The following is a 25,238-nucleotide window of genomic DNA, read 5'->3' on the forward strand; positions in this document are numbered from 1 at the left end:
CCCTTCCTTTCACCCCCACACGTCGTTGGATTGGATATGGAAATATGTATTCAGTGTGCCTGCGGACGTCACAGATACGTAATTCAAGGCCGGGGATTGTGGACGGGGAACAAACTCTCTCTCCCCATCCTTCTACCCCTCTCTTCCCCAGTTCTGCATCCCTGGTTTAAAATTTCTTTTTAGAAGCCAGTAATTTGTAATAATTCCTCATAGGATGTGAAGAGGATAAGCTATGCATTGATTGCAAACTCAAAATCTTAATAAAACAGGAAATGTCTAATGATATGTGGAGGGCAAATGGACTCTTCAGTGGTCATGAGAAACAGTACGCACTCTGTGGGAATAGATGGGCTAAAGCGGAAGAAGGAATCCTAAAACTGTAGCGGCTAACAAATGAGGTTATCAGAGATAGGACGGACACAGCAGAAGTTGGTAACAGCATCAATACTATAGACACGTTCGGAAGGAAGATGACCAAAAAGCCTTTCAGATCAGTCTACTTCAGGAAGAAAACAAAAAGTGATATACGCTGTCAACGGCATGGTGGGGTGGAGTCCTAAGCACCATCCAGGAGATAAATTTGCAAGGAAAGATTGAGTACACATATATATACTGTAGAAGCCATTAATAACTGCATGTCTTCTTCTTTTTCATAGTTTCAGCTTTTTCTTTACCTTCTGTTTATTCTCCACTTTTCTCCATCTCCGACTTCGTCTTTATCTTCGCATTATTCTTTGTTTCGCTTTCTTTACATTTCCTTACCTCGCCTTGTTTGTTTCCTTCACTGTGTTTTCATTTCCCCTCCATCATTTTTGTTTCGCCTTCTTCGTCTCAGTCTTCTCTTTCGCTTTCTTAAACTTTGACTTTGTCTTCTTTAACTTCGCTTTTGTCGTCTCTTTCGACTTCTTATTCTCCATTGACTTCTTTCAGTTCGTCTTAGTTTCTTTCTATTCGTCTTCGATTTTTTCTACTTGTCTTTGGCTTCTTTGCATTCGTCTTCGGTTTCTTCCTATTCACCTTCGGATCCTTCAACTTATTTCTATTCGCCTCCGACTAATTTATATTGGTCTTCGACTAATTTCTATTCGTCTTCGACTAATTTCTATTTGCCTTCGACTTATTTCTATTCGCCTTCGATCTGTTTCCATTCGCCTTTGACTTATTTATATTTGCGTTTGACTTATTATATTCGCCTTTGACTTTTTTATAGTCAACTTCGACATATTTGTATTCGCCTTCAACTTATTTCTATTAGCTTTCGAATTGTTTTTATTCGCCTTCGACTTATTTCTATTCATCTTCGAATTATTTTCTATCGTAGACTTTTTCTTCTTCGTGAGTAATTTTTCAAGCTGGACCTCTTATTAATCCTTTTATTTTCAAACTTAATTTTATGATTGATCATCGATTTTTTTTCCCCATTTACTTTTTTGCCTACTTATGCTGCTTTTTCTAAGTTGCAGGATTAGGTGTCAGTAGACTGTTTGAATTTTATAATTTTATTAATGGCTATTTCTTACAAGTTGTCTTTAAAAATGTCTTTATCTAGTATTCGCTCTGTAAAATTAAGCTTGCCGTATCCTGAACGTACAGGTACGGGAATAAAATTTAGAGCTCTCTTATTGTATAAGTTTCGCTTACAACACACTGCGCAAGAGCCTCTTGTATATATGCTACTTGTGGATAGTCGTGCGAAATTGTTGCCTAAATACAGGTGGACTCCCAAGACTCGCTCAGAATTTTAATTCCGTATCTGTACATTCTGAACTCATACACCTTTCTTTGTTATGTTGTACCCTTCCACTTCTTCTACTACGTCACTTACTCCTTTTTCAATTTTTTATTGTAGCATTTATAAATTTCTCTCTGTCTCTTGGTCATTCTTTGTGGATATCCCATAATAATTATTGGAGCAGATATGATCTTTTTGAGCCACCGGCGTGGCTCATTCGGTTAAGGCGCTTGCCTGTCGGTCTGAAGTTGCGCTCGGGAGCGGGTTCGATCCCCGCTTGGGCTGATTACTGCTTGGGTTTTTTCCGAGGTTTTCCCCAGCCATAAGGTGAATGCCAGGTAATCTATGGCGAATCCTCGGCCTCATCTCGCCAAATACCATCTAACTATCACCAATCTCATCGACGCTAAATAACCTCGTAGTTGATACAGCGTCGTTAAATAACCAACTAGAAAAATATATTTTTTTCATGTGATCTTCAAATTATTGTTCACTCATATGCTAGAGGATTTACTTTTACACTGTATAACACATGTTTTCCCTCTAAAGTTAATTGTAGACTTTTCTATTAGTTTTTAATAATTCCTGCAGTGCCAATGCAGGAATATTGTAATTCTATAATCGGAATGAGGTTTCGATTCAATGTTCAGAAAGTGTAGATCACTATGTGCGAAGATTTGTTTTTGGGGATATAATAATAATAATAATTATTATTATTATTATTATTATAATAAAGAATAATTTCTTAGTTATGAACGTAGAGTATGTAAAATCGTTATTGATTCGCAGTCGAAAATAAGAATCAACAAATGAAAATGTCCCACATTACAGTGAGTTATGTATAGTTCATTATGAGTCAGAAGTTCCAATTCGTATTTCAAAGATGAAGTGTGATATCTTACAGGCTAGACTATTCCGAGTGCCGTTTTATGCCATTCCAATTCCTCCGTACGAAAGAAAGATTTTGCCCATATATAGGCTTACTGTATTTATCAAACAACTTCATTATCTCAATACCCTTATTCACTGTGTATAATGTAGCACTTAATACTGACAAATGGTAAACCACGAATCTTCTGCTACCTGGTTTCAGTCTACTTCCGAACTTCCATTTGAGTGGTTCAGAGGAAGAAAGAAGTAGCCCGGCCCGATATTAATGGTGTATTTCCTCGGACTATTGATAAGAGTATACTTCCTTTTCATTTTTCATTATCAACACATCATCATCGTAGTCTAGTATCTAATCTCAACCAAAGTGATTAATATAAACATTTCCTATATTTATAGTAACTAAAACTAAATTGTTCATTATTCAAAACGTCATTAGTAGATATGAGAATTCCATACAAATGCATGTTTTTATAGGAACATAGGACATAGTTCAAACTTAGTACTTATCTATTTCATTACTTTCCGGTTCCAAATATGTATACTTTGTCCGTGCATATTTGCATGTTTTGGTCTTTTTGGGGATAAAACATGCATAATGCATATTTAAGCAATATTGTTAGCTTAATAATGCATATAATATACATTATATTCAGTTTAAAAGCACGTTTTAGTGGTTTTGAGTGGACACCCCAGTTTCTCGATTTTAATGACTCTCATTTTACCTTCATAAATCAGGATTGAAAAAGGAAAATAAAAAAATAAAAAACTAAATAACAGAAAACGGTTCGTTCAAGTTTGCACCCATAAATTCTTGAGTTGTAGAGGGGTCATTCTTTGCCTACAAAAACATATTGACTGGCAAGCACAGGAACCTTACAGAAACCAATTTAGAAATTCTGTTAATTGTTAAATATGCCAAAAAAAAAGTGAAGTGAAGTGAAATATGAAATTTGGAACAAAAATGAAAGTGCATGTTTTAATGTATTTTTCGCTTAATCGTGCATGTTCCGTAGTTTGATAGTGCATGAATGCATGCATAGTTTGGGAATTTATAGTGCATGAAATTCTCGTCTCTAGTCTTTAGACTGCCAGGATGTTACGACTCCCATATCACGAGGCAATCGGCAATGTGCAGCAGTATGGATTAGCGTCGTGCAGTTCAAGTTTGCAGAATCTCTGAAGAACCAAAGTTCATTTCGCGGAAGCAGATATGTGATGTTCGTTAGAACTTCACCATTCGAATTCATTGACCATCCTCTCCTCTCCTCTCCTCTCCTCTCCTCTCCTCTCCTCTCCTCTCCTCTCCTCTCCTCTCCTCTCCTCTCCTCTCCTCTCCTCTCCTCTCCTCTCCTCTCCTCTCCTCTCCTCTCCTCTCCGGAACATGGGGACATGGAGAGAGAGAGATTCATGGATTCTTTGATCTCGGGACTAGAATGAAGTGGTATTGTGTATAATTGTACATACAGAATATTTTATATCATGAGGACATGATCGAACAAATATGATATGCCTTCTCCTCCAGAACGAACATTGACATATACCGAACTTTACCATATTCGACAAAATGAACGGATACTGTATTTAAAGGATTAATTTTGTTTTATGCATAATTTTTTATTCTACTGTATTATTGATAAAATTGCCTTAAAATGTAATGAAAACTACGTGTTTGTTCGTACTAAATTTAGTGCTGAAACGATAAAATAACGAGCGTTTCATCATAGATAACGAATAACATAGTTCATGTAATTAACATGTTACCATTACATAAATTTTGATTTAGCTGCATTCTTAACAGATGTTTTTGTTTACAAAACGGTATGTGTGTACATCCTCTCAAAGCCCCTGCCAAGTAGATGATTGGAGCGGCATTCAGTATACTGGGATGCAATGATCTCGCCAAGTAAAGACTGCAACTGTCTATAACGTTGCAACATTCGTTTTCTCGAAATATTACAAAAAACTATTGGTCGTATGAAAAAATATTATGTGACACAACGTTCCCAAATGACATGCTCTGTTATGTGTGTGAAGATTGTAAAAGGCTACCTTCCACTCTGTATGTTCAACGCAGACAAAGTAACCAAGTCTTCTTTTTAGTTTATATTAGTTTTATGTACCGAAGTACATATGATATTTCCATGCAGATATTCTGCGTCATCATACGATGAAAGAGTAATGGAACGGAGAAAAATTCTCTCCGGCGCCGGGATTTGAACCCGGGTTTTCAGCTCTACGTGCTGATGCTTTATCCACTAAGCCACACCGGATGCCACCCCGGCGTCGGACTAGAATTGTCTCTGAGTTCCAACTCTTGGGTTCCCTCTAGTGGCCGCCCTCTGCACTACGTCATAGATGTCTATGAACATAGGACCGAAGTCCACACATGTGCTGAGGTGCACTCGTTATGAGTGACTAGTGGCCGGGATCCGACGGAATAAGCGCCGTCTTAAATCATATACGCCGGGGTGGTATCCGGTGTGGCTTAGTGGATAAAGCATCAGCACGTAGAGCTGAAAACCCGGGTTCAAATCCCGGCTCCGGAGAGAATTTTTCTCCGTTCCATTACTCTTTCATCGCACAAGTCTTCTTTGTCTCTTGTTTCTCTTCTCCTCTTATTCACTCCAGAGAATAACAAAGGCACAGTGACTATAAAAACAACAGTTATAAAGGGGTGAACTGTTATTGACATCAGATCGATATTGTTTCGATAAGTAGAAGTGTTTTATAGGTCAGCGCGGTCAATCAGCATCAACGGTGAAATCAGACATTGTTGTGAGAGTGGGTTTATGTCAGTGTCATCCCGTCATCAAATTGAAATTGGAATTGCGAAGCCACATGCGTGTTTAATTTAAGTTACAATGCATCGATTTGCTGCGTACTGTACCCGAAATAACTCACGATCCAAGAAAAAACTACAAAGATACAGTCGGATACAAACATTAGTATCTCAATTTCTCGTCTTATTATTTGTGCTTCTTATTAGAGCACGTGAAATCGCTCGTATGACTTCCGGTCGAGGATTTTAATACCCTGTCCGAGTTCATCTGAAGCCCATTTTAGAACCTTGAAACGTAACAGCAAAATACACACGCTGGAGTCAGCCTGCCTCTATAAAAGACAAACCAGACGTTTTATTGCTAACGGTAAAACATAATCCTTTGTAGGACTTAAATACATGATTGTGACTTCAATCCATCATCAGAACTTACACCAAAAGCTGCTTAAGGAACAAACAAGCTCGCTTACCCAACCAACTAATTATTATTATTATTATTATTATTATTATTATTATTATTATTATTATTATTGCTGTTATTACTATTATTATTATTATTGCTATTATTATTATTATTATTATTATTATTATTATTATTATTATTGTTGTTGTTGTTGTTGTTGTTATTGTAGCCTACGCCTGGAAACAGGTTTCGCTTAGTACGGCGCTATTCAAAAAGTTATTTGCTCAAGTTACAGCCTGCTTAGCGGTGATCAACGTGTTAGCTTTCGGCAATAAAGTCTCGCGACTTAAACATTATATAATTTAATGGTTTACCTTATAATGAGCATTGAAACTGTCGACTCAGAAAATACAGCATGACACACTATATACTATTTCTTCATAATCTGTACGTATCATAAATGAAGATCCGCTGTTTTATACTGCATTGCCACGAAATAGCACTGAACTGCACTGAATGGCTGTATACTAATGTCCTTACCTTGACGTCCTTTTAGTCTGTGACACCATGCAGTGAATCATGCGCTTGAAAGAAGCGATCCTAAGGACTTCAATAATCATCCCAACATAAGGAGGTTGCCCAATAAGCCTAAGGCTGCAGTGGTTGCCTGCGGATCTTCCTCCGAAAGAAAAAAAGGTTCATTTCTCATTAATCATGGTTATGTTAAGCCAAGAACGATGGTGTAATGATTATCATTCCCACCTTTCATTCGGGAGGTCCGGGGTTCGATCATAGGGACTGGCTATCCTGACTTGCATCTTTAGTGGTTTCCAAGTCCCTCCAATTAGTACCAATTTCAAAAACTTCGATCCAACTGCTTCCCAGCCCTCATTATCCCTTTATCATTACTTCTAATCTATCATCCTTACACCTCCACGCTATAGGCCTGCTACATGTCCGACGGAATAGCGCACTCGGCAAAACTGTGCTCAAAAGGTACGATAAAAAGCCACTGTAACGTGAAAAACGCAGGCAAAAAAGTTCGTTATTGTTATAAAGAGCTTCATGATAAGTGTGTTCAAAAGTAGATTTTATGACCGACATGCACAACCTTCGCTTTTGAAGTAGTTATAAATAGGCTTCGCATTTTTGTCGCAAGAGCTATATTGGATGGAGTAGTTCCTCCTGGTACATTAATGACGTCAGTCAAAGGTGCAAGCAGGTTACAAGACCTCTATGAGTTCTGACTTGTGTTACGTAGAAGCGCACGTTGTTTCGTATGTTTGTATGTCGATGAGTTCATTGTGATGCCGTCCAGTCATACAGAAGGCGCACCAGGAGACAAGTGCCTCCACCAATATCTACACCGCAGTTGTTTATTTCGGAATTTGGAAATGTAAATGTGAATGAATATATTTGTCTTTAAGCAATATACCTTTTGGTGAGGCGGCACTTCACATTATTAGTATACAGTGCCGTCTCCCCGTTTTACAACGCCTCTCGTACAAGTCATTTAGGACATTACTTATTTTTCAACGCCTCTGCTACACGTTATTATCCCCTGACTTGCACAAAGCGAATCGACTTCCTCTGAAATTCGCTTAAGACTGAATTTGGAAATGATTATTTTTATGTAAGGAATGGTAACATATTCTTAGAATGTATATTTTTTGTCATTGTAATAGTAGTTTTTTCAATAAATAGGTGTAAAATTATTGTATGTATGTATGTATGTATGTATGTATGTATGTATGTATGTATGTTATGTTATGTTATGTTATGTTATGTTATGTTATGTATGTATGTATGTATGTATGTATGTATGTATGTATGTATGTATGTATGTATGTATGTATAATACTTCTGTTGTATATTTATTATCAGATTATTAATTTTGAAATTCAATTATAATCAATGACATGGCAAACATATTTTTTCAAAAAGTTTCGATTGTGTATACCATTAAAATTAAGTTGCAGTATTATCATGATATGCTCTATTATATTTTACATTCACCGTAGGTGCGGCTCTCGGTAGCGGAGTTGGTATAGCGCTGGCCTTCTATGCTCAAGGTTACGGGTTCGATCCCGGTCGAGGTCGATTACATTTAAGTATGTCTAAATGCTACAGGCTCATGTCAGTAGATTTGCTAGCATGTAAAAGAACTTCTGCGGGACAAAATTCCGGCACACCGGCGACGCTGATATAACCTCTGCAGTTGCTAGCGTCTTTAAATAAACTAATTTAATTTTTTTTTTCACCGTAGGCCTACTGTATGCAGTGAGCACCAGACATTTGAACTCCCTAGTACAAGGCTATATTCCTCGATAAATTCAGCGTGACAAAAATGCGAAGCCTGGTTATAAACACCAGAATGTCTTAACGACACTATGGATAGAAATTTGGCGCTCTATGGAGTGGAGTTGGATCAGTGTATTTATAGCCCAACGTTTTTAATAGTAGCCTATGAAGCTAGAAGAACGTGGCATGGTGATGAGGGGTGCTGGAACAAGACTTCAGTTTGATTGCGTTTACATTAAGGGTTAGGTTACAGACCTTCTAGATATCTCGATATTGAAACGCATTATTTTTTATTTCAGCAGTTCCTCGATGTGACTATCCGCATATACCAGAATACGAACACAGGCCTCCTGATTTCACCCACCACCACCATCATCATGTCAGGTGGCGTTGCTGTGGTAAGTTTACATTTCATACTTCACAATAATTTTAAGAAAAATGGTGTGAAATTTTCAAAATGTGATTAATACTTTAAATTTTAATACAAGAGTTTAATTATTACCCTGTGTTTCTTCGTTGTGCTAATATAAAAAAATCAATATTTAAGTATAAATGTTTTTGGAAAACAACCGTGAATAACCCTGTACCATAAAAGAAACATTGTACAAATATAAATAATCTCTATAATAATCTTTCTCGCTATACACAGAGTTTATAATCCACATTAATAGTCACGGACTGTAGTATTGGTAATCTGTACTAATAATAAATCTGTAGCCGAAATTTTTCTGGTAATTTTCGATTTTCCAAAAATAATTGGTCCTAACATATATAATTAACCACCCTGAAACCGAAAATCGCTTTTTTGAAATTTTTGTTTATATGTCTGTCTGTATGTTTGTTACCTTTTCACGCGATAATGGCTGAACGGATTTCGATGAAAATTGGAATATAAATTAAGTTTGTTGTAACTTAGATTTTAGGCTATATGGCATTCAAAATACATTATTTAAAAGGGGGGTTATAAGGAGGCCTGAATTAAATAAATCGAAATATCTCGCTTATTATTGATTTTTGTGAAAAATGTTACATAACAAAAGTTTCTTTAAAAATAATTTTCAATAAGTTTTATTCCTTGAAAAATTTTATTAGGACTGATATTTAATTAGATAAATGAGTTTTAAAATTAAAATAACTGCCATCTAAGGCCGTGTAATGAATTAAAAAACAAATGACTTCGTCTATAAGGGGCCTTGGACAGCAACAATCGAAAGCTATGAAAGATAGCCTACAGAGAATGTTTCTGTGTTTGTATGAAGTAATAACGGAAGCTAAATTAACCGATTTGTATAATTAATTATTATTTCACCATTGGAAAGTGTAGTTTCTCTAGATGGACATAATGCTATAATGTTATTACAGTAACTTCTGATATAATATAATATAATATAATATAATATAATATAATATAATATAATATAATATAATGTAATGTAATGTAATGTAATGTAATGTAATGTAATGTAATGTAATGTAATATAATATAATATAATATAATATAATATAATATAATATAATAATGTAATGTAATGTAATGTAATATAATATAATATAATATAATATAATATAATATAATATAATATAATATAATATAATATAATATAATATAATATAATATAATATAATATAATATAATATAATATAATATAATATAATATAATATAATATAATATAATATAATATAATATGTAATATTATATAATATAATTTAAGTTATTTGCAGATTTCAGAACCATAGTGGACCAAGCGCCATTTACTGAATACGTAGAAAACAAGGGTTTAAATTAAGTTATTACCATAATTCAATGGAAACCTATAACAAGTAAAATAAAATATACACATTAAATCTAAATGATGTCAATCTTCATTAAACTATGGTTGCATGTAATAAAAATTAAGAATCATGTTAAAGGAATTGTCATTGCACCAAATGAGTGTCTCTGGACCAAAATGATCGCATTTTAATTATTTAGATGCAATTTAAATTAAGTAACATATTAAACGATTTATCCTTCTATCAAACACGAATGTTCTCTGGGTCAAATGTCCTATTTTAATTATGTAATTACTTCATATTTATTTCTAACGGGTGCAGCGGAGCGCACGGGTACGGCTAGTGAATTACTATAATTAGGAACAATTGCTTCTCTCCTGCTATTAGGTTATGAATAGTTCAATGTAGTCAGAAAAAAGAATATTGCAATTTATTGCATCCAATTCTCCTCTACACAAACGCAAGAAGAAAACATAACCCGTGCGTTCCATGTACAAATAAACTACGAACCAATAAAGGAAATTGTTTCCAAATCAAAACTAATGCCTACTGCTGCACGCCCTCCTGACCTCAGCCATTCTTACTCCACACGGCGGAGAGGGTTAACAGAGATAGAATGGACTATGGAGAGCAAGAAAAATTGATTGTAGTAGTCTAACAGCGAAATATTCGAGTTAATTCCTACAGTCGTTGCTGTAGGGTTTAGAGTTAAGAGATTCAGAAGGGATTTTAGTAGGATCTATCAGAAGTATGTTGTTTGTCCAATCTGCAATTAGAGTTTGGCTGCTACTGTTTGATGGAATATACTGTCGTGCGCACCTCTCGCTAGCAGTAACCTGTCAAAATTCTGTATCACTTTGTCGTCTTAGATGTTGCCAATTTTGCGCCATAATGGTGATCAAAGATGAGAAACTGCCGATCTTCATAGCGATATGCAATACCATCAAACCGTCTAGAGTCGACCGCTTTTTTTCGTATTTTTAACGCTACTTCACAGACAATGCGATCTACTATTTCACTGAAAATGTTATGTTATAGCGCACAACTCAGGGATTGTTTTCTGTTATTTTTATTTTATGGACTTCCACGGTCACTGAGGAAAACAAATTTTAAGCGCCGGTCGACTCAACCCAGTACATGGTGTTAAGTCGACCACCATATTAAAAATACATGTAAATGAACGTTTGCTCTCATTCCGGTCGATATCGACCTCCTTTTGGATGCTTTTATTATTATTTACTTTTCTATTTTTTATTTTTTATTTATTTGGGATAGAAAAATGCGAACTTTAATACAGTTATTTTAATGTGCATACATTAAATACGTTAAGGCTCATAAATTTAATAGAAAATATTTAATTAATTAGCAGACATAAAATTACGTCAAACTACACACAACATTATCATATTATTAATGTATTAATTAATAAAATAGTTCTGAAAAATACAGAAAATACAGTCTCCATCTCCTAATTAATATCATAACCCTGAAAATCAACACCAAATTTTAAGAATTCCTTTTCCTCCATAGGAACAGGAGCATTTAGTTTTCTTGCTACCCGAACATAGTCAATAAGACTCACATCCTCCACCTCAGGATATTTGAACTGGAATCCATTACAATTTCTAACAAAACGAAGTTCAAGTCCTTCTCCTGGAATCAGTTCCTCAATGCAACCGACATAAAATTTAATTGTCTTTTTAGTTGGTAACTTCACTAAAAGCTGATCCCCTGATTTAGGGTCATCGAAATTGTCATTATCATTGTTATCTTCCTCTTCAACCCACTCATCTGACGAATCTTTAGTGAAATGTCGTCTGTCTTCATCATTATCAGTGGACTCCTGGTATCCTCTCTGTTTTCTTTTCTTGGTGGTTTTCTTGGCTTCTCTTTTTCTGGTCTCCTCAGTTGAGACAGGATGAGAGATTTCTTCATTTGACTGAGATGTTCCGCCTTCAGTAGGCCTACTGATACAATATTTTTTCCTGGTTCAATTTCAATTTTCCTTTTCCTTTTCTTGGCAGCTAATTATTTTTCATATCTCATGCCCTGGAGCACTTTGATGACCGCTTCTCCCACCAGTGCCGGTGTGTACTGAGATTCTGGAGACTCTGTCATACCAGATTGTGGTAGTTTATTAAGGAAGCTTTGTGGCTGGAATGGATTAATTCCACAGGCCTGCATGGTCGACTCTGTACTGGAATATAACTTCAACTTCTGACATCTCTCAATAATATGGAAAAATATTTTTTGTTGTAATATGTTATTAAGCTTAAAATTCTGATTACAGAAATGCAGTTATTTTGTATTGCATTACAGTTAAACAAGGCTAAATTGTTAAAAGTTAGACAGAGTACTTTTTTGTTACTATTTTTGCTATTGGCAACAATGAATTTCACATAATCAAGAACGCAAAATACGTTTGGCACTACCTTGCGAGATTGAAAGGGGAAGTGTTATCAGTCAGCTGGAAGCAAGCAGTGGCGGCTAGTAGGAAATTCTATTGGAATAAACACGTGAAATTTGTACACAGTGGTCGAATCTAGACCCCCAGGTCGACTCTAGACGGTTCCACGGTAATTCCCCTTCAACTTCATTAGAGCGGAGTTTAACAAATCATCAATATTTTGTTCTAATACTGTACTTCATTGTAATGGTAGTGTTACATTCTGGTTGAAATAAGTGCTCCTTCTTTTCAGTTCCACAAGAAATGGGAAGATGAATATTTTTTGTTTATGTACTGTACAGTATACGCACATTGCCAGGGCAAGACTTCATCACTACGGCACATAAACAATCGGTGTAAAGAAATAATGAAACAGCGTTAAGGAGAATTTTTTAATTTAAATCCGTGATGATATTTAACGAAACTCTGTTTTTCAACTTGGCAGAAGCTCCGGAATCTTTATAGTTGGAACTAATACAGTTCAATTCCGGTTATGCCTGAAATATCCACAGTAATACTTTTGGCCTACGAGGTCGCAGATGGAATTTTTCTCGAGGTTTTCCCTTTCCCCACGTTAGGAGCAACATCATTCCATCCGATCTTCATACCATTATCACTCTATAGCATTTCCCGATCGCCGGCTGGCAACGAACGAATGGGGATGGTCTAGGGACGAATGGAGGTAGGTGCTCAGAATCTGAATAGTCAACGAACCTAAGTGTAGTCAGCTGGTGTGGGTTGGGAAGCGACTAGCTGGAGGGTATTACTCAACCGAGGCGAGTGGAGACGCGGGCGTAATGTGAACCATCGCGATAACGCTATACGAATGCAGGAGAAGTACAAGTGGCGCTCCGGCTGCAGGACTCCACTGACCTCGGTCGAGTAATAAACGTAACAGGTCTACTTAAGACTCTGCATTACTGGGTATAATCGTACGACATTTTGGTTCTTTCGTTGTCGCATGCAGCTAGGAGACGAGGACGGGTTTTCCCGCTCCGTTAACAGTTATCATGTCGTATATATTGTGATAGTCAATCAATCTCGCTATATTTTTTTTTATTGATAGCTCAGTTTGTAAGGAAAGTATAAATAAAAAAAATCAAACTCAAAATGTTTTTTGAAAATCCATAAACAAAATACCAACTTCGAAGTGATCTGTTCAGAATAGAAATTTACACCTTCGAAAGTTGATAAGCGGCAAACTTTTTTATTTTTCACTTTGTGGGGGGTCAAAGCGAGAGGAATGTACAGGAAGAATGGAAATTACTCCTAAAAGTGGTCCCTACTAAAAATCATTACTGGTTTCCAAGTTACAGCGAGTTAAACGAGCGTTTTCGCTTGGCAAGGACTCACAATTCAACCTTTTGTTTTTTGAAAGATAAATAACTTACTGTGGGCGCTTCTTATAGAAATCTTCGCAGTGATTTCAAATTTGTTTACAAAGTATTTCCAACGTCCAAGGTTTTTTTAGTTAATCGTAAGTTTTGAAATGTATAATTAAAATATTTATATTACATAAGTAACATCTGTGCTGATTAAATGTTTTGTATGTTAAAAATAAGGAAAGAAGGGCTAGAAATAGACTTTAGTGTATTGAATTTGTCGTGGAACTTAATATTTCCAACGTTACTGAACTACATACAGGTACCATCGTCAGGGCTGATAGTCACAATGACATTGACTGACAACAGAAACACGCATAGACGACTGACAAAATCTTGACTTTATTAGTATCTTTTAAGTCACTGTCTTTATCCGTATCTTTTCTGTTACGGTCAGTGTCGGTATCTTGTGAGTCCTAGTCTTAGTATCTTAGTCAGTCAGTCAGTCAGTCAGTCAGTATCTCTTCACCTTATTTTCGTTATCAAAATCTTATTTCCTATTGTCGGTTTAAGTATCTTCAGCAGATATTATTAGCGTTGGTGTATTGTCAGTTATTATTATTATAAGTAGTAGTAGTAGTAGTAGTAGTAGTTAGTAGTTAGTAGTTAGTAGTTAGTAGTTAGTAGTTAGTAGTAGTCATCGATCTTAATTAAGGTTATTATCTTGCTGGTCGTTGTCTATTGGCGTCTTATTAGTCACAAACTTAAAGCATTTGACAATATTTTAGTATGTTTAGAGTTGCCTGTCTCTTATTTTATAATATAACCTCCATTGAATCTTACTGATTCTTTATAAATCGGCATAGATAGTAGAATCGGTTGACTAGTCAATCAGTGATTAGAAATGCTTGAACATAAATTTAATTTCTTTGTATGTATGTGTAGTTAATTTAATTATACGTAAGTTTATTTTCGCCGAAAAACGTTAATGAAGAATTCTACGGCTCTATCACGAGGCTTTCATGACATTGTGCGGTCACTGGGGGTTAATAATTGTACAAATTGACAACATTTAGGAGTGGTTAATCGATCGGACGTGCCCTATTTACGCGTTATTCGATCTCCTCTCTCGACCGCCGATGTGCCCTAATAACGAGGTTATGCTTTTTTTTTCACTAGTTCAAGAGCACACATGTTGCACTACCCATAATCCTTTGCACGGGGTACAGTTGAACGTTATGTCAATAATTACAAAAGTTATCATGTATTTAACGTGTGTGATATTCAACTGTTTTGTTTCTCTCATCGTAATCCGCAATGCAAGGGGATTATATTGTACAAATTGATACATTAGCAGTGAAACGTAAAAATTGCTTTGTGTTGCAAACTGTGGCGCTTTGTGCTGATGCAGGAATGAAATAAATACATTTCACGCACTGCCTGAACTGCTGTCGTGGTAGTGTGACTCCGTAACAAATATTACCGCAAAATGACCTCATTCTTTGTCGCTACCTTAAGTACTTATCATCAGAATCTGTTCTCCGATAATTAACGCTGAGCTGCCACGCTGGTCTAGTGGCTAGAGCGCTGGACTTGTAATCCTGTGGACCCGGGTTCGATCTCCGGCGTACCCCGATTTATAACTTGTATTGGGAAAGCCCGTGGTCCAGGTAACATAGGGATTTTCTCCGATTTCCCTTTCTCATCTCATCTCATCTCATCTCATCTCATCTCATCTCATCTCATCTCATCTCATCTCATCTCATCTCATCTCATCTCCTCGCGGGTGTAACGTAGACCAGCGTCCTATGAACGCACCTTGGGCAACGAAACAGATCTCTGGAGGAACTCCGCAAAAATTTCAATAAGAGACAGATTAAGGAACAGTATAATAATTAAATAAAAGTTGAACGCTCAAAATTCAATAATAAGTTTTCATAACAAACAAATAGCTAGAATGGTATCGACACTTGAAAAGGATGAGAGAGGATAGATTACTTACTTACTTACAAATGGCTTTTAAGGAACCCGAAGGTTCATTGCCGCCCTCACATAAGCCCGCCATCGGTCCCTATCCTGTGCAAGATTAATCCAGTCTCTATCATCATATCCCACCTCCCTCAAATCCATTTTAATATTATCCTCCCATCTACGTCTCGGCCTCCCTAAAGGTCTTTTTCCCTCCGGTCTCCCAACTAACACTCTATATGCATTTCTGGATTCGCCCATACGTGCTAATGCCCTGCCCATCTCAAACGTCTGGATTTAATGTTCCTAATTATGTCAGGTGAAGAATACAATGCGTGCAGTTCTGCATTGTGTAAAACTCTCCATTCTCCTGTAACTTCATCCCTCTTAGCCCCAAATATTTTCCTAAGCACCTTATTCTCAAACACCCTTAACCTATGTTCCTCTCTCAGAGTGAGAGTCCAAGTTTCACAACCATACAGAACAACCGGTAATATAACTGTTTTATAAATTCTAACTTTCAGATTTTTTGACAGCAGACTAGATGATAAAAGCTTCTCAACCGAATAATAACACGCATTTCCCATATTTATTCTGCGTTTAATTTCCTCCCGAGTGTCATTTATATTTGTTACTGTTGCTCCAAGATATTTGAATTTTTCCACCCCTTCGAAGGATAAATCTCCAATTTTTATATTTCCATTTCGTACAATATTCTGGTCACGAGACATAATCATATACTTTGTCTTTTCGGGATTTACTTCCAAACCGATCGCTTTACTTGCTTCAAGTAAAATTTCCGTGTTTTCCCTAATCGTTTGTGTATTTTCTCCTAACATATTCACGTCATCCGCATAGACAAGAAGCTGATGTAACCCGTTCAATTCCAAACCCTGCCTTTTACCCTGAACTTTCCTAATGGCATATTCTAAAGCGAAGTTAAAAAGTAAAGGTAGATTGCCAAAGAAAATACTGGAATAGTTTCCACCTTGTTGGAAAGGAAGGGGACGACCGAAGAAGAAATTTTCAGCAGCATGCAGGGGAAAGAAGTGGAGCATGTAAACTGGAATGACAGGAAACGTTGGAGAAAAACGACAGAACATTAATGGGCGCAGAGAGATGTTGGTATTATTGTAATACCTGCTTAATAATAATAATAATAATAATAATAATAATAATAATAATAATATATAATCTTGTGTCATCCAACCTTAATATAAATGTTATAACAAGTTTGTTTCTACATAATTGCATTCTTTTTAAGTTTCGTTCTCTCAACTTACGGTTTTGAATGATATTATGTGAAAAAATAGATAAAAATTATCGTACACTGAAGTACTTCGAGTGTTACGTGAAAACATAAAATTTCCTATCTTGTCAATGCTGTTCTGCCATCGTACTGAAGGACGACACACTGTATGTATCTCCAACATACCAGATGGTCGCTCAGTACAAATACAGCCCGACACGGATGTACTAAAAACGATAAATGAGATATCTCCGAGCGTGTTTTGTTTTGACGAGCATGCCGCTATTAAGCGTTAATTTATTCAGAAAGCTCTGAGCGAGCGGGTTGCCATGGCTGCTGTTTTAATCCTGTTTGTTGGACAAACATTTGAGCTGTTGCGTGGCGACAATGACCCACAGCGCTTTAACTTGCGACAACATCGCCACATCATATCTGATCAGTTTAACACTTCGGGATTTTTTTAATTCACACGTAAGCGACATACATGTTAGTAGTCCTTACGTAAATGGTTGATATTCGTGCTGGTAACCTCGTCTAGAATTAATTTTTGTACGATTTATGAAATGAAAAATAAAGAGTAGGTAGGTAGTTTAAAGAAAGAAATCAGTTGGAAGCTGAAGCCACCACAAATAAAAATGTTAAAGCAAGTTAATGTTATTAATTTTCCTAATTATTAAACTGTATAATTTCTTTCTTGCATTCCAGTGATATGGAAAATAAACTTCAAAATTTTTCTACCTGGTTGGCATAATAAAAAATAACTCTGTTTATTAAAGTATTTTATGCTCGACCATGCCGAAATGTACTAATTATACATCTGGTAGCAGTCCTTTAATGCATGTCATTAAAGTATACCTACTCATTAAAGTACAGGGCTTCAGCCGATGATAACTCAGCTTACATGTGTTCAGCCAATGTCAAGTCAGCTTTGTACCGTTATAAAACCGCAAGTATCGATTATTCTCGGATATGCAATCGAAAGAAAATTAGCGAAAAGTCACGGAGGCTGGAAATCCAATACTGTCGCAGAAGTTTATGTTCTGTTACTATAATAATTAGCGTTAATTGTAAATAATATTCAAATAAATTCATTTTGTCATCTCGTTTTTCAATGTCGAATTCAATAATCAAGGTTATAATATGATAATATTATCAAGTTTAACGGGACTACGTCAAGGTCAATGACATTATTGTTCCTCGGAAAAAATCAATACTTTCGCGTCTGCGCACATCTCACAATTCACGACCTAGAACAAGGTCACTTCCGATCTTGTCAGTTACAAATAAAATGTATACATCTGAATACCGGTAATTTCAAGTTAGAAATATGGTCGAGCATGAAAAGTCGTATGAAACTCGCCTATAATGGTAATTAAGAAGCTCGTATGAAAATTATGAAACTCGCTTGCGCTCGTTTCATAAATATCCATACTCGATTCTTAATTACTATCATTATAGGCTCGTTGCATAATGTACTATTATAACTACAGCGCACCATAGGAGCGTCGTTAAAGGCCCCATGTCTTGCACTAGCAATACAGATTACTCGCTGGTTCAAGCTCTCATGAGGGAAGAAATTGTATCATGAAATTTGGGCCAGTGTATGGGACCAGTGCTCGCCCAGGATCATACTGAATTTGAAGTTCTATAGTGAGTAATGAAATTAGGTTTCCTAAACCAGCTGAGATACAATCATGCTGACCACACATCACCCCTATACAAGTTTGATGATCGTTCAACTCTGTTGAAGCATGTGGACGTGAGGCCAACACTCATGTGGTCGACCTTGGCTCTCTATGGGCTGTCGCTCCACAAATTTAATTTAATATAATAATAATAATAATAATAATAATAGCCCATGAAATCCCATTAGGACAAGGTTCTCCTGTAACGCCTGCTACAGGGCTAGCTCAATTAGTCTCAATTGGCGAGCCAATCCAATTGAGATTTTTGCCTGCTTTCCTTGCCTTCCTCTGGTTGATCTCTTGTGTCTTCAGTTTTTATACTACTTATATTAAAAATATACGCAATACATAGATATACAGCGTGAACCGTAAGCAAAGTTATTAATATCAGATTGTAATTCTTTGAGATATTTCAGACAAAAAAGTTAAATACAATTTAGCTTTCTTTTTGAGATAAAAATTACTTTATATGAAACTTTTCATAGCGTGTCTTGGGACAGACATTGATTTCATTCCCAATATGCTCACTGAATTTAAGAGAGCATTGTATTACGCTAATAAATTATTAAAATAATTTTAGTTTGTCCTTTAAATATGCAGAAATTTGATTAGAACAAATGTAACATTGTAAAATTCCTTTGCGGAACGAAAAGCTACATTCATTCGAATCACATTTCGGGACATTTAAAGAACAAAATCAAAATTATTTAAATAATTTGTTATCATAATACATTAGGTTGGTGTATAAGTTCGTAGCGTTTTTTCATAAGTTTATTAAACACATCAGATACACACAATAGAGAAGTTAATCATCAACAATATATTCTTCTTCACTATTTACAACAGTTTGCACACGCTGGAGTAGTTTTTCGGTTCCACGTCTGTAGAAATCGCATGGTTTTGAGTTAAAGATGTCATCAAGCCATGTTCCGAGAGCATTTTCATCCGTGAAGGAAGTTCCTTGAAGATTGTTTGATAGAGAGCGGAAAAGGTGAAAATCTGAGGGCGCAAGATCAGGTGAATAAGGTGTGTGCGGAATGACTTCCCAACCCAACTCCTGGATAGTGTTTTGTGTTAGGTTAGCAGAGTGTGGACGGGCATTATCGTGGAGTAGCATCACTTCACGCAGTCTTATTGATCGTTTTTCTTGGATTGCGTATGCAAGACGTCTCAGTTGGTAGCAATAAATGTCATCAGTGATGGTTTTACCTCGGGGAAGCAATTCGTAGTACAGCACACCCTCGCAGTTCCACCAGATGCATAACATTATCTTTTGTGAATGCGCGCTGGCCTTTGTACGGGAAGTTGCTTTCTTGTTCGTGCGCACCATTCCTTTCTTCTCCTTATGTTAGCATAAAGACACCATTAACGATATTGGATAAGAATGTTCGATATTGTTCACGAACCAATTGATGACCAGTAAGCAAATATGCACCACCCGCTGATTTTTATGGTTTTGACTTGGAGCATACGGTACCCATACACGATTTTTAAACCTTGCCCATTGAATGCAAAAGTCCACACCTATGGAGTAACGGTTAGTGCGTCTGGCCGCTAGGCCAGGTGGCCCGGGTTCGATTCCCGGTCGGGGCAAGTTACCTGGTTGAGGTTTTTCCGGGGTTTTCTCTCAACCTAATATGAGCAAATGCTGGGTAACTTTCGGTGCTGGACCCCGGACTCATTTCACCGGCATTATCACCTTCATCTCTTTCAGACGCTAAATAACCTAAGATGTTGATAAAGCGTCGTAAAATAACCTACTAAAATAAAAAAAATTGAATGCAAATGTCGCACGATGTTGAAATGGTCAAAGTTCATCACATTTGCTAGTTCTCGGGTACGCTGACATGGATCATTGTTGATTCATGTGTTTAAATGGTCTTCATCGAACCCCGAAAGTTTTCCTGAACGTGGAGTGTCATTAATGTTAAAACGACCCTCCTTAAATCGAGAAAACCATTTTCTTGCTGTGCTCTCTCCGATAGCATTGCCACCATACATGGCGCAAATGTTTCTGGCCGTCTGGCTGCTTTCGCCCCTCTATTGAACTCAAAAAGAAGAATATGTCGGAAATATTCCACTTTCTCCACTTCACACTCAATTTTCTAGCGTTCACGGCTACACTCACTATCTGCAAAAATGAAAACTTCAATATGTAAACTCAAGCACAACAATTGAACTTCAAATAAAAAATGACAATCGATAAATAAACCTATAGTAACTGGAGTATCAACACGCGAAAAAAAACGCTACGAACTTATGCACCAACTTAATACGAAGCTCTCTTAAATTCAGTGAGCATATTGAGAATTCATTTAATGGCTTTCCCAAAACACGCTCTGAAATGTTTATTATAAAACATTTTTTATGTCGAAAAGGAAGCAAAAACGATGAAAATTGTATTAAACTTTTTTGTATGAAATACCTAAAAGAATAACTTCCTGAAATTAGTGACATTACTTACAATTCACTCTGTAGTCATGTCCATTCACATGCTTTATTTATATAAAGCTCAGAGCAATCCAAGTGCTGATCGATTCGAAATTTAGTAGCCTCTTTTGAGTTGTTTGCTCGGTCATTCATATTTACGTCGTTACGGTTGAAGCGCTCTTCTTTCCAGACGTCTTCAGACTTTACGGTTTGTTCCTGTTCTGGTCCGTACTGCTCCTACTGTTTCTCTGAACAGGTCATACCTACGCCGCCTCGGTCTGCCCTGCCTTTCTTCCCTATTCTCGGGTCCCATGCAGTCGATGTATAGGCCTCTCTTGACTAGTTGAACCTCAGCACGTGACCGCCACATCTCCACTTCAGTTGGACCGCTATATCCTTCATGCTTGTCCGTGTCATCACTTCTTGGTTGCTGATTCTATCCCTCCAGGTGATGTGTAGTATTTTCCTACCCATCTTGCGTTGGCTTATTCTTAGCGTCTTTATTTGGGAATTTCTCAGCGACCAGATTTGACTTCTATATAGCATGACTGGAAAGACGCAGATCTCCAAACATCGATTCTTAGCCGGCGACTTAAAAATCTGTCAAGGAGGATGAATTTTAGAGACTAGAATAAATAATAAATGACTGGTAATTGTCTCTTAGAGTCTTGAAGAATGTGTGATAATGTAAATTTGTATAACAAATAAGTATGGAAATTACTCCCAGCACACAATATCCAAGAGGAGAAAAAATTATCTTATAAATGAAAACAGAGAAAAATTCAAACAAGTTTTAACAAAACCACTTTAACTCGATGTTGACAAAAGACGGATCACACATTTTCGTCCTCTCAGAGAATAGTTACAAAAACTATAAAAATCCTAACCTTCTCAGTAGCTCTACTAAATAAAGGCTTATTTTAGAGCTACTGCTATGGCAGAAGGGAAAGTAATACTTGACAAAAATACAGTACAGTAAGAGGAATTATGGCTGAGTCAAACACAAGAGGCTGGATGAAGCTTACAGAGAGACGGGCTGAAAACGACAAAAACAGTGAAACACGAGACCTGCAATTGGAACGAGGAATTATAAAAGGAGTTGATACATACCGATAATATGTCGATGTTACAATTGGTAGTACTGGATTCATTGAAGTATATATTTTTTATTTTATTGGGTTATTTTACGACGCTGTATCAATATCTAGGTTATTTAGCGTCTGAATGATATGAAGGTGATAATGCCGGTGAAATGAGTCCGGGGTCCAGCACCGAAAGTTCCCCAGCATTTGCTCGTATTGGGTTGAGGGAAAACCCCGGAAAAAACCTCAACCAGATAACTTTCCCCGACCGGGATTCGAACCAGGGTCACCTGGTTTCGCAGCCAGACGCGCTGACCGTTACTCCACAGGTGTGGACAGTATAAATATGAAAACGTATTGCACAAGAAACAAACAACAAAATTCTGTTCTATATAATACATAAACAATGCAAAACAACAAGATGAGAATGTATAAAATTATTGTAGGGATACTTTTTGCATTTTTCATTCGAAATTTATCATTCAGTGGAACGATCACAAGCGACCAATCGGCTTGGAGCTTATTCAATTTCTCTTACATAGCTCAGAATCCCCTCGCAAGGATGCGTGTTGGTGTATCTTTTAATAGCTTTTTTCCTTTTTATCTTCTTATGATTTATTCATTCGTAAAGTTACATAAGGAGCTGAAGTTCAGGTGACAGAAATTATGAGGAAGCAGTTAGTCAGTAGAAGTAGAATATTGGAGACCCTGTTGTCGGCTGACACTTAGGGATAGAATTAAGAAACTCGAATCAACGTACTGATACCTATTATTGATAGCGTTCAAACAAAAGGATTAAATGATAAGATCATTTGCGCTGTTTGGAGGAAAGACTCTAGCCTAAGAAGACCAAGAAGAGCATGGAATGATGACGTCAGAGAAGATATGATAGAAAGACATCTTAAACAGGACGATTGACAAATTTGAGAGCTTTGAAAACTAAGCTACGATAATCGACAATAAAGTTGTATTTGATTGACAATATGGAAACGTTAGGATTGGAAATGATTGCTACTTTCATAGCGATACTTTTCGGGCGAAAATGTAGTATCTCTAAGCAATGTAGTCCAAGTAGGCTGTTGTTCACCCTTGATGGAATGAGTTGCGTGGCGACTGTGTTGCCCGGCTACACCACCTGGCAGACTACGCATTGTTCTCCAGCCATCAAATCCGTTTACGATAACTCTCATAGTGTTCTGCCGTACTTTAAAAGTCTATATGAGATATCATGCTACTTTCAGGAAGGAATGTAGGAACTTGAAGTGCTCCGACGTCTTTTATGCAGATCTGAGTCGTTTAGAATTCGTCACTACTACCATCTACCAGTCTCTGGATAAACCATGAGGAAGACCCACCACGGCGTACGATCGATTCTGCATCACGAAGAAACAAGTGGTGCTCTATTTTTCCAGACGAAGATGTATTCTTGATGTAGTTGTAATCTTCTGGTAGAGGAGAAGAGAATGCCTGATGACCTTACCTCTACTAGGTTAAATAAATAATAAACACTAAATAAATATTAATAATAATAAGGAAAGGGAAGTTAGAGTATGAGTGGAATGACAAGATGAAGATGGGATAAATCCGAGAAAACCCTTAATAAATTTGGTGTTGTCCACTCCAAATGCAGTTCCTTCATCGCTCAGATTTGATCTCGTGTACGCGGCCGCCTTACACCAACTGAGCTACCGAGGCTGCACGTTTGTGCCTTCATGGAAACACCATCACCATCTACCATGAAGAATTTAATTGGATTTTTTATACTTTGCATATTCATTACTGTGAGGATTTTCAACCAGCAATATTATATATTAATTATTATTGAGAAGACCCGAAATGTTTGAAAGTTCTCAAACTTTGTTGAGAAATAAGTTTATTGAAAAATAGTAATACAGTTTTGTTCATAAAATAATGGAATTTATTCAGGTATAAAACGATATCAAAACATTTCGACATGGTCTCCATTTTTCTCTTCTATTGTTAGTAGTCTCTCCACTAGGGAAATTTCCGAAAATGTTTTACGAGCTTCCACAATGACGACAATTTACAGAGTCCATACATCAATACACTTAGAGTTCTGAATCTTCTCACTGCGCTGGAACAATTTCTATTAATGCATAGTAGCACTGAATAAGACCAATTCGCAGTGCGTTTTTGTCTCCTGAAACGAACGATTTTCCCATTTGTAAGTCATGCACTAACAAACTTATGTTTCGTTGCATAGGACCATGAAACTTTTATAGACATGTGTGCAGACACATGAATTTAACATTTTTTTTAAGGAATTAGAAGAATCTGTTGGAATTTGTAAATTTTATAGATGTTTCATCCACGAAAATCTCGCAAAAACTAAAATTTTACAAATTTATTCTTTGCGTCGGATATTGTAGAGGTAAACTCGCTATATCCTGATATGAATTTGCAAAAAGAGACAAATTAACTCAAGAATAACTTAAGAATAGCTGTATATTTAATTTTTCATCGTAACAATGGAGGGTAGCTGCGAATATATTGAATAAGCAGTCGCGGACAGTCGATAAGGGGGTGGTCCTCTAGCTTGGGGGTTGGGCGAAGGGCTAACAACCATCGCCGTAAAAAGAGCTTGTTACGAAATCCCAACATTATATATATATATATATATATATATATATATATATATATATGCATATAGAGTGTTAGTTGGGGGACCTGAAGGGAAAACACCTTTGGGGAGGCCGAGACTTAGATGAAAGGAGTCCATATCTGTGGAGTAACGGTTAGCGCGTCTGGCCGCGAAACCAGGTGGCCCGGGTTCGATTCCCGGTCGGGGAAAGTTACCTGGTTGAGGTTTTTCCCGGGGTTTTCCCTCAACCCAATATGAGCAAATACTGGGTAACTTTCGGTGCTGGACCCCGGACTCATTTCACCGGCATTATCACCTTCATCTCATTCAGACGCTAAATAACCTAAGCTGTTGATAAAGCGTCGTAAAATAACTTACTAAAATAAAATAAAGCGTCGTAAAATAACCTACTAAAATAAAAGTAAAATAAATAGATTAAAGAATAATATTAAAATGGATTTGAGGGAGGTAGGTTATGATGATAGAGGCTGGATTAATCTTGCTCACGATATGGACCAATGGGAGGCTTATGTGAGGGCGGCAATGAACCTCCGAGTTCTTCGTAAGAAAGTAA

At 36.7% G+C, this 25,238-nt stretch overlaps 1 protein-coding gene across 1 annotated transcript in view; it reads left to right on the forward strand.

Moving 5' to 3' along the window:
- The window catches only part of LOC138705576 (uncharacterized), a 181,658-nt gene that overhangs the window by 100,110 nt on the left and 56,310 nt on the right, over positions 1-25,238 (forward strand). Inside the window, exon 3 of the mRNA XM_069834178.1 lies at positions 8,406-8,504. Coding sequence (XP_069690279.1) covers positions 8,406-8,504 — 99 coding nt within the window. The remainder of the gene's footprint in view (positions 1-8,405; positions 8,505-25,238) is intronic.

The sequence above is a fragment of the Periplaneta americana genome, chromosome 9, assembly GCF_040183065.1.
Source record: "Periplaneta americana isolate PAMFEO1 chromosome 9, P.americana_PAMFEO1_priV1, whole genome shotgun sequence".
Classification (NCBI taxonomy): domain Eukaryota; kingdom Metazoa; phylum Arthropoda; class Insecta; order Blattodea; family Blattidae; genus Periplaneta; species Periplaneta americana.